The sequence below is a fragment of the Salmo salar genome, chromosome ssa01 (assembly GCF_905237065.1).
Source record: "Salmo salar chromosome ssa01, Ssal_v3.1, whole genome shotgun sequence".
NCBI lineage: Eukaryota > Metazoa > Chordata > Actinopteri > Salmoniformes > Salmonidae > Salmo > Salmo salar.
In genome coordinates, this window is record NC_059442.1 from 106,376,913 (window position 1) to 106,392,404 (window position 15,492).

General features: G+C 43.5%; 1 protein-coding gene across 1 annotated transcript in view; it reads left to right on the forward strand.

The window, feature by feature from the left end:
- Positions 1 to 15,492, forward strand: part of LOC106560913 (ABC transporter G family member 20) — a 46,759-nt gene that overhangs the window by 18,281 nt on the left and 12,986 nt on the right. The window contains 5 exon segments of the mRNA XM_045698546.1: positions 36 to 78; positions 3,890 to 4,030; positions 5,189 to 5,285; positions 5,461 to 5,629; positions 7,423 to 7,430. Coding sequence (XP_045554502.1) covers positions 36 to 78; positions 3,890 to 4,030; positions 5,189 to 5,285; positions 5,461 to 5,629; positions 7,423 to 7,430 — 458 coding nt within the window.

A 15,492-nucleotide genomic window follows, 5' to 3' on the forward strand; every position in this document is an offset into this window, starting at 1 on the left:
TTGCTTCCTACCATCCACCCACCAAGTCACTGCAGACTCTGGAGAAAGCTTTCCTTCAGCTGTGTGAGACATCTGACTGTTGATGTCTGACTGCCTTCCCAGTAGGCAAAATTATATTGAAAAGACGTCTAAAAAAACATATTTTCCAGATGTTCATTTTAGGTTCTGAATGAAAGATGAAAAAACATACAGTACCAGTCAGAAGTCTGGACACCTACTCATTCAAGGGTTTTTCTTTATTTTTGAAGACATCACAACTATGAAATAACAATATGTAATCATGTAATTAGCAAAAAAGTGTTAAACAAATCAAAATATATTTTATTTGAGATTCTTCAAAGTAGACCTCATGAAGCTGGTTGAGAGAATGCCAAGAGTGTGCAAAGCTGTCATCAAGGCAAAGGGTGGCTACTTTGAAGAACACTTTTTTGGTTACTACATGATTCCATATGTGTTATTTCATAGTTTTGATGTCTTCAATATTATTCTACAATATAAAAAATAGTACTAAAATAAAGAAAAACGCTTGAATGAGTAGGTGTGTCCAAACTTTAGACTGGTACGGTATTTTCCGGACGTTTAAAATACGTATTTTCCGGATGTTGAAAAGTCCTATTTTCTGGAGGTGGAATTCGGGTTCATTTTTGGTTCTAAATGAAAGTTGAAAATATGTATTTCCGGATGTTGAAAATACGTATTATCCAGACGTTGAAAATATGTATTTTCTGGACAGTTCTGAATGAGTTGAAGAGACGTAATTTTGGTCATTGATTTAAACTGCACATACTGTTCATTCTCAATTAAGTTTGCATTATATCAGAATAATACTTTTTTTTATCCATTTAATATAAGAAAGAGGAGCCAAGTGAAGATTGCAACATATCATATATCTTGCTCCAATCTGTCAGTCACTTATGTAAGCTTTTTCAAAAGCTTTAAAACTGGCAGCAATGACCTTCAAAGTGGTCCAACAAATGGAATGAACCCACAAACCACTTCAACTACAAGAACATTCTCAGTAACGGTTACAGAATTTTTTTTTCTTGCTATGACTTTGAGATGTTGTTGTTTATCAACCTTGGTTGAATGCACTGACTGGAAGTTACTCTGGACAAGAGCGTCTGCTGAATGACCAAAATGTAAAGGTTCATGTAAATTATTCTAATGCGCTCCACCCCCAAGGAAGTACACATTGGGTCAGTCCGGACCAGAACAAACCTGAACAAATCATAGACATCTAGGCTATGTTTCACAAGTTTGAACAGCACAGTACAGTACGGCACAGTTCAGTAGAGCACAGTACAGTACGGCACAGTTCAGTAGAGCACAGTACAGTACGGCACAGTTCAGTAGAGCACAGTACAGTACAACACAGTTCAGTAGAGCACAGTACAGTACGGCACAGTTCAGTAGAGCACAGTACAGTACGGCACAGTTCAGTAGAGCACAGTACATTATGGTACGGAGGACAGTACAGTTTAATTCAGTACAGAAGAGTACAATACAATACAGTTTAATTCTGTAGAGTAGAATACAGTACAATACAGTTTAATTCAGTACAGTAGAGTACAGTACAATACAGTTGAATTCAGTAGAGTAGAGTACAATACAATACAGTTTAATTCAGTAGAGCACAGTACATTATGGTACGGAGGACAGTAGAGTTTAACTGCACTAAACAAACTTCAGTTAGTGCTAAATACGGCTGCTAGAATCCTGACTAGAACCAAAAAATGTGATCATATTACTCCAGTGCTAGCCTCCCTACACTGGCTTCCTGTTAAGGCAAGGGCTGATTTCAAGGTTTTACTGCTAACCTACAAAGCATTACATGGGCTTGCTCCTACCTATCTTTCCGATTTGGTCCTGCTGTACATACCTACACGTACGCTACGGTCACAAGACGCAGGCCTCCTAATTGTCCCTAGAATTTCTAAGCAAACGGCTGGAGGTAGGGCTTTCTCCTATAGAGCTCCATTTTTATGGAATGGTCTGCCTACCAATGTGAGAGACGCAGACTCAGTCTCAACCTTTAAGTCTTTACTGAAGACTTATCTCTTCAGTAGGTCCTATGATTAAGTATAGTCTGGCCCAGGAGTGTGAAGGTGAACGGAAAGGCTGGAGCAACGAACCGCCCTTGCTGCCTCTGCCTTGCCGGTTCCCCTCTTTCCACTGGGATTCTCTGCCTCTAACCCTATTACAGGGGCTGAGTCACTGGCTTACTGGTGTTCTTCCATGCCGTCCATGGGAGGGGTGCGTCACTTGAGTGGGTTGAGTCACTGACGTGGTCTTCCTGTCTGGGTTGGCGCCCCCCCTTGGGTTGTGCCATGGCGGAGATCGTTGTGGGCTATACTCGGCCTTGTCTTAGGACGGTAAGTTGGTGGTTGGAGACATCCCTCTAGTGGTGTGGGGGCTGTGCTTTGGCAAAGTGGGTGGGGTTATATCCTGCCTGTTTGGCCCTGTCCGGGGTATCATCGGATGGGGCCACAGTGTCTTCTGATCCCTCCTGTCCCAGCCTCCAGTATTTATGCTGCAGTAGTTTATGTGTCGGGGGCTAGGGTCAGTCTGTTACATCTGGAGTATTTCTCTTGTCTTATCCGGTGTCCTGTGTGAATTTAAATACGCTCTCTCTAATTCTCTCTTTCTCTCTTTCTGTCTTTTCTCGGAGGACCTGAGCCCTAGGACCATGCCTCAGGACTACCTGGCATGATGACTCCTTGCTGTCCCCAGTCCACCTGGCCGTGCTGCTGCTCCAGTTTCAACTGTTCTGCCTGCGGCTATGGAACCCTGACCTGTTCACCGGACGTGCTTGTTGCACCCTCGACAACTACTATGATTATTATTATTTGACCATGCTGGTCATTTATGAACATTTTAACATCTTGACCATGTTCTGTTATAATATCCACCCTGCACAGCCAGAAGAGGACTGGCCACCCCTCATAGCCTGGTTCCTCTCTAGGTTTCTTCCTAGGTTTTTGGCCTTTCTAGGGAGTTTTTCCTAGGGAGTTTTTCCTAGCCACCGTGCTTCTTTCACATGCATTGCTTGCTGTTTGGGGTTTTAGGCCGGGTTTCTGTACAGCACTTTGAGATATCAGCTGATGTACGAAGGGCTATATAAATAAATTTGATTTGATTTGATTTGATTCAGTACAGAAGAGTACAATACAATACAGTTTAATTCAGTAGAGCACAGTACATTATGGTACGGAGGACAGTAGAGTTTAATTCAGTACAGAAGAGTACAATACAATACAGTTTAATTCAGTACAGTACAATACAGTACAATACAGTTGAATTCAGTAGAGTAGAGTACAGTACAATACAGTTTAATTCAGTAGAGTACAATACAGTACAGTTTAATTCAGTCGAATACAATACAGTGCAGTTTAATTCAGTAGAGTACACTAGAATACAGTAGAGTGCAGTACAGTTTAAATCAACAGAGTACACTAGAGTACAGTAGAGTGCAGTACAGTACAGTTTAATTCAGTAGAGTACATGAGGGTAAAATACAGTACATTATAATGTATTATACTCTACTGTACTCTACTGTACTAAACTACTTTTCTTTCATGTACTGTACTCTGCTGTGCTCTACTGTACTGTACTGTAATGTAGTGTACTCTGCTGTGCTCTACTGTACTGTAATGTAGTGTACTCTGCTGTGCTCTACTGTACTATAATGTACTCTGCTGTGCTCTCATGTACTGTGCTGTGCTATCAAAACTTGTGAAAAATAGATGTCTATGATTGGCTCAGATTTGGTCCGGTCTGAACCAGACCAAAAATGAACGTCGAAATCAAGGCCGGTCTGGACAGTACAAAAAAGAATCCGTTATCGTGTGTTCAATTGACTGTTTTAATGCTCCCGCTGTGTGAGACCTAGACCAGGTGAGCTCCAAACACAGCACCTACCCTCAGGGTGGGGTACTAGAGAGCGGCCAATCACTCGAGAGCGGCCGGGAAGAGAGTCAACCAATCCTGGGAGTCGGGCCGGGACCAGTTGAAGAGCTGCCCAAATACTCAGGTAAATGTAGGGTTGTATGGACACTACACTGTATATACTCAGGTAAATGTAGGGTTGTATGGACACTATACTGTATATACTCAGGTAAATGTAGGGTTGTATGGACACTACACTGTATATACTCAGGTAAATGTAGGGTTGTATGGACACTATACTGTATATACTCAGGTAAATGTAGGGTTGTATGGACACTATACTGTATATACTCAGGTAAATGTAGGGTTGTATGGACACTACACTGTATATACTCAGGTAAATGTAGGGTTGTATGGACACTATACTGTATATACTCAGGTAAATGTAGGGTTGTATGGACACTATACTGTATATACTCAGGTAAATGTAGGGTTGTATGGACACTATACTGTATATACTCAGGTAAATGTAGGGTTGTATGGACACTATACTGTATATACTCAGGTAAATGTAGGGTTGTATGGACACTATACTGTATATACCCAGGTAAATGTAGGGTTGTATGGACACTACACTGTATACACTCAGGTAAATGTAGGGTTGTATGAACACTACACTGTATACACTCAGGTAAATGTAGGGTTGCAAAATTCCGGAAACTTTCTTGAAATTCCTAGGTTTTCCAGAAATTCCAGATGGAGGATTTCAAGATTCCTGGTAGGAGGATTCCCTCCTAGCATATTCTCTTCTGATTACTGAAATCATGATGACATTGGATAACTTAACTTCTCTCTGGAACCCGATACCAATACTACAGTGTTTCAGCTATTGTCTTGAATTTCCTCAGATATTTGATACTGTGTGTGTTGGGTTTTACTATCTTTGTCGGGACCAGAAGTCCTCACAAGGATAGTAAAACAAGAAAAATTCTGACAAGTGGGGACATTTTGTCGGTCCCCACAGGTAAAAAATGCTATTTTAGGCTTAAGGGATAGGTTTAGGGTTACAATTAGGGTTAGAACTAGGGTTAGCAGTTAGGGTTAGGAGTTAGGGTTAGGTTAGGGGTTAAGGTAAGGGTTAGGTTAAGTGTTAGGGTTAGGAAAAATAGGATTTTGAATGGGAATCAATTGTTTGGTCCCCACAGGGATAGTAAAACAAACGTGTGTGTGTGTGTGTGTGTGTGTGTGTGTGTGTGTGTGTGTGTGTGTGTGTGTGTGTGTGTGTGTGTGTGTGTGTGTGTAGCGGACTGGAAGGTACAAGTCAAGCATGTGATGCCAAAGTGGAGGAACATCGCAGCTCTGATTATCAAGACCATGGTGCGGATGAAGAGAATGCCTGGGTGAGGAGGAGGATGAGGATGAATTAAAGGAGTAGAATTAGCTGGAGGAAGGCAGACAGGATAATGATGAAGATGATCCCGAAACCTTCCAACCACAATTTCTGGAATACCTGGGAATTCTGGGAAAGTTGACAGAATTCTGCAACCCCAGTCTGATTGCATTGTATCTGTCCAGGTCCCTGTTTTTTCAGTTCCTGCTGCCAGTCATGCAGATCTCTCTGATGTGTCTGTGTATCGGAGGAGACCCCAAAGGAATACAGGTGGCTGTGGTAAACAATGAGACCTCCTCCAGCTCCTTCAGCCAATCCCTGCTCTCCTTCCTAGACAACTCCAGCGTGCAACAGGTACTGGACCAATCGGTTGTTAGTTAGTCAGAGAGACTTTGCTCCAGGGTGAAGTTTCGCCAAGGTAAAAATCTAGGATCAGCTTCCCCTCCCCCAATACTAATTAAAACCTAGAAACAACAGTCTATGTTGTGTGTTTAGTTATTACAGTACGGTGAAACAGCACAGTGTCTTCTTTCTACTACACTGTCCTCCTAAATGGAGGAATAGGGTGTAACACTGTCCTCCTGGTCAGATGAGTCCACTAGATGGAGGAATAGGGTGTAACACTGTCCTCCTGGTCAGAAATAGTCCACTAGATGGAGGAATAGGGTGTAACACTGTCCTCCTGGTCAGAAGTAGTCCACTAGATGGAGGAATAGGGTGTAACACTGTCCTCCTGGTCAGAAGTAGTCCACTAGATGGAGGAATAGGGTGTAACACTGTTCTCCTGGTCAGAAGTAGTCCACTAGATGGAGGAATAGGGTGTAACACTGTCCTCCTGGTCAGAAGTAGTCCACTAGATGGAGGAATAGGGTGTAACACTGTCCTGCTGGTCAGAAGTAGTCCACTAGATGGAGGAATAGGGTGTAACACTGTCCTCCTGGTCAGAAGTAGTCCACTAGATGGAGGAATAGGGTGTAACACTGTCCTCCTGGTCAGAAGTAGTCCACTAGATGGAGGAATAGGGTGTAACACTGTCCTGCTGGTCAGAAGTAGTCCACTAGATGGAGGAATAGGGTGTAACACTGTCCTCCTGGTCAGAAGTAGTCCACTAGATGGAGGAATAGGGTGTAACACTGTCCTGCTGGTCAGAAGTAGTCCACTAGATGGAGGAATAGGGTGTAACACTGTCCTCCTGGTCAGAAGTAGTCCACTAGATGGAGGAATAGGGTGTAACACTGTTCTCCTGGTCAGAAGTAGTCCACTAGATGGAGGAATAGGGTGTAACACTGTCCTCCTGGTCAGAAGTAGTCCACTAGATGGAGGAATAGGGTGTAACACTGTCCTCCTGGTCAGAAGTAGTCCACTAGATGGAGGAATAGGGTGTAACACTGTCCTGCTGGTCAGAAGTAGTCCACTAGATGGAGGAATAGGGTGTAACTGTCCTCCTGGTCAGATGAGTCCACTAGATGGAGGAATAGGGTGTAACACTGTCCTCCAGGTCAGATGAGTCCACTAGATGGAGGAATATGGTGTAACACTGTCCTCCTGGTCAGATGAGTCCACTAGATGGAGGAATAGGGTGTAACACTGTCCTCCTGGTCAGATGTAGTCCACTAGATGGAGGAATAGGGTGTAACACTGTCCTCCTGGTCAGAAGTAGTCCACTAGTTGGAGGAATAGGGTGTAACACTGTCCTGCTGGTCAGAAGTAGTCCACTAGATGGAGGAATAGGGTGTAACACTGTCCTGCTGGTCAGAAGTAGTTCATACCGTATACATACCGTTTCCATCCACAGGTCATACCGTTTACATACCGTTTCCATCCACAGGTCATACCGTATACATACCGTTTCCATCCACAGGCCATACCGTATACATACCGTTTCCATCAACAGGTCATACCGTATACATACCGTTTCCATCCACAGGTCATACCGTTTACATCCACAGGTCATACCGTTTACATACCATTTACATCCACAGGTCATACCGTGTACATACCGTTTCCATCCACAGGTCATACCGTTTACATACCGTTTCCATCCACAGGTCATACCGTTTACATACCGTTTCCATCCACAGGTCATACCGTTTACATACCGTTTCCATCCACAGGTCATACCGTTTCCATACCGTTTACGTCCACAGGTCATGCCGTATACATACCGTTTCCATCCACAGGTCATACCGTTTACATACCGTTTCCATCCACAGATCATACCGTATACATACCGTTTCCATCCACAGGTCATACCGTATACATACCGTTTCCATCAACAGGTCATACCGTATACATACCGTTTCCATCCACAGGTCATACCGTTTACATCCACAGGTCATACCGTTTACATACAGTTTACATCCACAGGTCATACCGTGTACATACCGTTTCCATCCAAAGGTCATACCGTTTACATACCGTTTCCATCCACAGGTCATACCGTTTACATACCGTTTCCATCCACAGGTCATACCGTTTACATACCGTTTCCATCCACAGGTCATACCGTATACATACCGTTTCCATCCACAGGTCATACCGTTTACATCCACAGGTCATACCGTTTACATACAGTTTACATCCACAGGTCATACCGTGTACATACCGTTTCCATCCAAAGGTCATACCGTTTACATACCGTTTCCATCCACAGGTCATACCGTTTACATACCGTTTCCATCCACAGGTCATACCGTTTACATACCGTTTCCATCCACAGGTCATACCGTTTATATATATATATATATATATATATATATATATATATATATATATTTTTTTTTAATCATGACAGTTGTGATGGAAACAGTTAGCAGACATTTGTTCATTCGACATGGTGGGATCTTTTTGTGTCTGTAAAATGCACAAATATTGATATAATAACCATCATATCGAAGTCAACTTGAAGTCACGCGATGACATGACTCAGGAAACCATGCAGTTTATTAGGCTACAGATGAAACATGTTGTGTGGTCCTCCCACTACGACTCAGGAAACCATGCAGTTTATTAGACTACAGATGAAACATGTTGTGTGGTCCTCCCACTACGACTCAGGAAACCATGCAGTTTATTAGGCTACAGATGAAACATGTTGTGTGGTCCTCCCACTACGACTCAGGAAACCATGCAGTTTATTAGACTACAGATGAAACATATTGTGTGGTCCTCCCACTACGACTCAGGAAACCATGCAGTTTATTAGACTACAGATGAAACATGTTGTGTGGTCCTCCCACTACGACTCAGGAAACCATGCAGTTTATTAGACTACAGATGAAACATGTTGTGTGGTCCTCCCACTACGACTCAGGAAACCATGCAGTTTATTAGGCTACAGATGAAACATGTTGTGTGGTCCTCCCACTACGACTCAGGAAACCATGCAGTTTATTAGACTACAGATGAAACATGTTGTGTGGTCCTCCCACTACGACTCAGGAAACCATGCAGTTTATTAGACTACAGATGAAACATGTTGTGTGGTCCTCCCACTACGACTCAGGAAACCATGCAGTTTATTAGGCTACAGATGAAACATGTTGTGTGGTCCTCCCACTACGACTCAGGAAACCATGCAGTATATTAGGCTACAGATGAAACATGTTGTGTGGTCCTCCCACTACGACTCAGGAAACCATGCAGTTTATTAGACTACAGATGAAACATGTTGTGTGGTCCTCCCACTACGACTCAGGAAACCATGCAGTTTATTAGACTACAGATGAAACATGTTGTGATGAACTTCACAGGGTGGTGAAAGAGCACGGTGATGAGCTTTATTGAGGGTTTTATTCTGGTAACATGATGCTTAATTGCCGGTTGGACAAATAAAAATATTCTTGCTTCTATCCATAATAATCTCATCCTGTAGACGAGCCTACCCGCACAGCCTACCCACACAGCCTACCCGCACAGCTTACCCGCACAGCCTACCCGTACAGCCTACCTGCATAGCCTACCCGCACAGCCTACCCAGACGGCCTACCCAGACGGCCTACCCGCCTCCCCTACCCACACAGCCTACCTGCATGGCCTACCCGCACAGCCTACCCACACATCCAACCTACACAGCCTACCCGCTAGCCTACCTACACAGGCTACCCGCATAGCCTACCCGCACAGCCTACATGCACAGCCTACCCGCACAGCCTACCCGCACAGCCTACCTGCACAGCCTACATGCACAGCCTACCCACACAGCCTACCCGCACAGCCTACCCGCACAGCCTACCCGCACAGCCTACATGCACAGCCTACCCGCACAGCCTACCCGCACACCTACCCACACTTCCTACCCGCACAGCCTACCTGCATAGCCTACCCACACAGCCTACCCGTAAAGCCTACCTGCATTGCCTACCCACACAGCCTACCCACACAGCCTACCCGCACAGCCTACAAACACAGCCTAACCACACAGCCTACCCATACAGTCTACCCACACAGCCTACCCACACAGCCTACCTGCACTGCCTACCCATACAGCCTACCCACACAGCCTACCTGCACTGCCTACCCATACAGCCTACCCACACAGCCTACCTGCACTGCCTACCCATACAGCCTACCCACACAGCCTACCCACACTGTATCTGTGAGCTGTTGGCTAGAGCACACCTGCCATGACCAGAGTAGACACACCTGCCATGACCAGAGTAGACACACCTGCCATGACCAGAGTAGACACACCTGCCATGACCAGAGTAGACACACCTGCCATGACCAGAGTAGACACACCTGCCATGACCATAGTAGACACACCTGCCATAACCAGAGTAGACACACCTGCCATGACCAGAGTAGACACACCTGCCATGACCATAGTAGACACACCTGCCATGACCAGAGTAGACACACCTGCCATGACCAGAGTAGACACACCTGCCATGACCAGAGTAGACACACCTGCCATAACCAGAGTAGACACACCTGCCATGACCAGAGTAGACACACCTGCCATGACCAGAGTAGACACACCTGCCATAACCAGAGCAGGATAAAGTAGGATAAAGTAATCCTTCTAACCCCCCCCTTAAAAGATTTAGATGCACTATTGTAAAGTGGTTGTTCCACTGGATATTATAGGTGAATGCACCAATTTGTAAGTCGCTCTGGATAAGAGCGTCTGCTAAATGACTAAAATGTAAATGTAAATGTAGACACACCTGCCATGACCAGAGTAGACACACCTGCCATGACCAGAGTAGACACACCTGCCATGACCAGAGTAGACACACCTGCCATGACCAGAGTAGACACACCTGCCATGACCATAGTAGACACACCTGCCATAACCAGAGTAGACACACCTGCCATGACCAGAGTAGACACACCTGCCATGACCATAGTAGACACACCTGCCATGACCAGAGTAGACACACCTGCCATGACCAGAGTAGACACACCTGCCATGACCATAGTAGACACACCTGCCATGACCAGAGTAGACACACCTGCCATGACCAGAGTAGACACACCTGCCATGACCAGAGTAGACACACCTGCCATGACCAGAGTAGACACATTTGCAGTTTAACTGAACCGTTACTGTGACAAAACTATCTGTAGAGGTGAAAATGCGATGGAAACACATTGAACCTTTGCTTTTATTTCTATTCATGACAACTATGTCATCATGGACTGACTTTCATCCACAACAAGTCCGTTTGGTGGAATCACACCACTTGTGGGAAATATTAATGTAATGCGTATTTTATTATTATTCACATGAAGATCTGTCAGCAATTGGATGTAAACCGAGCTATTGACTTGTAATGTTGGTTAAGTCCACCATGATAAAACCAAGGTCATTGTCTAGATTCTTCTCAATGGAAACATGTGCACCTTCAAGTGGCAAATGTGACTGACAAAAGCATTCCGTTGGATAACATGGATACAAAACATGACAAAGCAAAAACAGGTTTTTAGAAATGTTTGCAAATGTATAAATAAATAAAAACGGATACCATATTTACATAAGTATTCAGACCCTTTGCTATGAGACTCAACATTGAACTCAGGTGCATTCTGTTTCCATTGATTATCCTTGATGCTTCTACAACTTGATTGGAGTCCACCTGTGGTAAATTCAATTGATTGGACATGATTTGGAAAGGCACACACCTGTCTATATAAGGTCCCACAGTTGACCGTGCATGTCAGAGCAAAAACCAAGCCATGACACAGGATGGTGTTGAGGCACAGATCTGGGGAAGGGTACCAAAACATTTCTGCAGCATTGAAAGTCCCCAAGAACACAATGGCCTCCATCATTCTTAAATGGAAGAAGTTTGGAAGCACAAAGACTCTTCCTAGAGCTGGCTGCCCCCCCAAACTGCGCAATCAGGGGAGAAGAGCCTTGGTCAGAGAGGTGACCAAAAACCTGATGGTCACTCTGACAGAGCTCCAGAGTTCCTCTGTGGAGATGGGAGAACTTTCCAGGACAATCATCTCTGCAGCACTACACCAATCAGGCCTTTATGGTAAAGTGGCCAGACGGAAGCCACTCCTCAGTAAAAGGCACATGACAGCCTACTTTCAGTTTGCCAAAAGGCACCTAAAGGACTCTCAGACCATGAGAAACAAGATTCTCTGGTCTGATGAAACCAAGATTGAACTCTTTGGCCTGAATGCCAAGCGTCACATCTGGAAGAAACCTGGCACCATCCCTATGGTGAAGCATGGCGGTGGCAGCATCATGCTGCGGGGATGTTTTTCAGCGGCAGGGACTGGGAGACTAGTCAGAATTGAGGGAAAGATGAACGGAGCAAAGTACAGAGAAATCCTTGATGAAAACCTGCTCCAGAGCGCTCAGGACATCAGACTGGGGCAAAGGTTCACCTTCCAACAGGACAACGACCCTAAGCACACAGCCAAGACAACTCAGGAGTGGCTTCAGGACAAGTCTTTGTCCCTAAGTGGCCCAGCCAGAGCCTGGACTTGAACCCGAACAAACATTTCTGGAGAAACCTGAAAATAGCAACCTGACAGAGCTTGAGAGGATATGCAGAGAAGAATGGGAGAAACTCCCCCAAATACAGGTGTGCCAAGCTTGTAACGTCATACCCAAGAAGACTCAAGGCTGTAATCGCTGCCAAAGGTACTTCAACAAAGTACTGAGTAAAGGGTCTGAATACTTGTGTAAATGTGATATCCTCCCCCCCCCAAATAACTAAATTCTGCATTTGCAAAAATGTGTGTTTTTGCTTTGTCATTATGGGGTATTGTGAGTAGATTGATGAGGGGAAAAAATATTGAATCCATTTTACAATAAGGCTGTAACGTAACAAAATGTGGAAAAAGAGAAGGGGTCTGAATACATTCCCAAGGCTCTGTATTCCAGGAAGGCATGTAATGTTGCCAAGCAATAAAGTACTCATGTGTGTGTTGTATTATACAGGATCCTTACTGTATCATGTCTCTGCTCTGTGGTGTGTGTTGTATTATACAGGATCCTTACTGTATCATGTCTCTGTTCTGTGGTGTGTGTTGTATTATACAGGATCCTTACTGTATCATGTCTGTTCTGTGGTGTGTGTTGTATTATACAGGATCCTTACTGTATCATGTCTCTGTTCTGTGGTGTGTGTTGTATTATACAGGATCCTTACTGTATCATGTCTGTTCTGTGGTGTGTGTTGTATTATACAGGATCCTTACTGTATCATGTCTCTGTTCTGTGGTGTGTGTTGTATTATACAGGATCCTTACTGTATCATGTCTGTTCTGTGGTGTGTGTTGTATTATACAGGATCCTTACTGTATCATGTCTGTTCTGTGGTGTGTGTTGTATTATACAGGATCCTTACTGTATCATGTCTGTTCTGTGGTGTGTGTTGTATTATACAGGATCCTTACTGTATCATGTCTCTGTTCTGTGGTGTGTGTTGTATTATACAGGATCCTTACTGTATCATGTCTCTGTTCTGTGGTGTGTGTTGTATTATACAGGATCCTTACTGTATCATGTCTCTGTTCTGTGGTGTGTGTTGTATTATACAGGATCCTTACTGTATCATGTCTGTTCTGTGGTGTGTGTTGTATTATACAGGATCCTTACTGTATCATGTCTCTGTTCTGTGGTGTGTGTTGTATTATACAGGATCCTTACTGTATCATGTCTGTTCTGTGGTGTGTGTTGTATTATACAGGATCCTTACTGTATCATGTCTCTGTTCTGTGGTGTGTGTTGTATTATACAGGATCCTTACTGTATCATGTCTCTGTTCTGTGGTGTGTGTTGTATTATACAGGATCCTTACTGTATCATGTCTCTGTTCTGTGGTGTGTGTTGTATTATACAGGATCCTTACTGTATCATGTCTCTGTTCTGTGGTGTGTGTTGTATTATACAGGATCCTTACTGTATCATGTCTGTTCTGTGGTGTGTGTTGTATTATACAGGATCCTTACTGTATCATGTCTCTGCTCTGTGGTGTGTGTTGTATTATACAGGATCCTTACTGTATCATGTCTGTTCTGTGGTGTGTGTTGTATTATACAGGATCCTTACTGTATCATGTCTCTGTTCTGTGGTGTGTGTTGTATTATACAGGATCCTTACTGTATCATGTCTCTGTTCTGTGGTGTGTGTTGTATTATACAGGATCCTTACTGTATCATGTCTGTTCTGTGGTGTGTGTTGTATTATACAGGATCCTTACTGTATCATGTCTCTGTTCTGTGGTGTGTGTTGTATTATACAGGATCCTTACTGTATCATGTCTGTTCTGTGGTGTGTGTTGTATTATACAGGATCCTTACTGTATCATGTCTGTTCTGTGGTGTGTGTTGTATTATACAGGATCCTTACTGTATCATGTCTCTGTTCTGTGGTGTGTGTTGTATTATACAGGATCCTTACTGTATCATGTCTGTTCTGTGGTGTGTGTTGTATTATACAGGATCCTTACTGTATCATGTCTGTTCTGTGGTGTGTGTTGTATTATACAGGATCCTTACTGTATCATGTCTGTTCTGTGGTGTGTGTTGTATTATACAGGATCCTTACTGTATCATGTCTGTTCTGTGGTGTGTGTTGTATTATACAGGATCCTTACTGTATCATGTCTCTGTTCTGTGGTGTGTGTTGTATTATACAGGATCCTTACTGTATCATGTCTGTTCTGTGGTGTGTGTTGTATTATACAGGATCCTTACTGTATCATGTCTGTTCTGTGGTGTGTGTTGTATTATACAGGATCCTTACTGTATCATGTTTGTTCTGTGGTGTGTGTTGTATTATACAGGATCCTTACTGTATCATGTCTCTGTTCTGTGGTGTGTGTTGTATTATACAGGATCCTTACTGTATCATGTCTCTGTTCTGTGGTGTGTGTTGTATTATACAGGATCCTTACTGTATCATGTCTCTGTTCTGTGGTGTGTGTTGTATTATACAGGATCCTTACTGTATCATGTCTCTGTTCTGTGGTGTGTGTTGTATTATACAGGATCCTTACTGTATCATGTCTGTTCTGTGGTGTGTGTTGTATTATACAGGATCCTTACTGTATCATGTCTCTGTTCTGTGGTGTGTGTTGTATTATACAGGATCCTTACTGTATCATGTCTGTTCTGTGGTGTGTGTTGTATTATACAGGATCCTTACTGTATCATGTCTCTGTTCTGTGGTGTGTGTTGTATTATACAGGATCCTTACTGTATCATGTCTCTGTTCTGTGCTGTGTGTTGTATTATACAGGATCCTTACTGTATCGTCTGTTCTGTGGTGTGTGTTGTATTATACAGGATCCTTACTTTATCATGTCTGTTCTGTGGTGTGTGTTGTATTATACAGGATCCTTACTGTATCATGTCTGTTCTGTGGTGTGTGTTGTATTATACAGGATCCTTACTGTATCATGTCTGTTCTGTGGTGTGTGTTGTATTATACAGGATCCTTACTGTATCATGTCTCTGTTCTGTGGTGTGTGTTGTATTATACAGGATCCTTACTGTATCATGTCTCTGTTCTGTGGTGTGTGTTGTATTATACAGGATCCTTACTGTATCATGTCTGTTCTGTGGTGTGTGTTGTATTATACAGGATCCTTACTGTATCATGTCTGTTCTGTGGTGTGTGTTGTATTATACAGGATCCTTACTGTATCATGTCTGTTCTGTGGTGTGTGTTGTATTATACAGGATCCTTACTGTATCATGTCTGTTCTGTGGTGTGTGTTGTATTATACAGGATCCTTACTGTATCATGT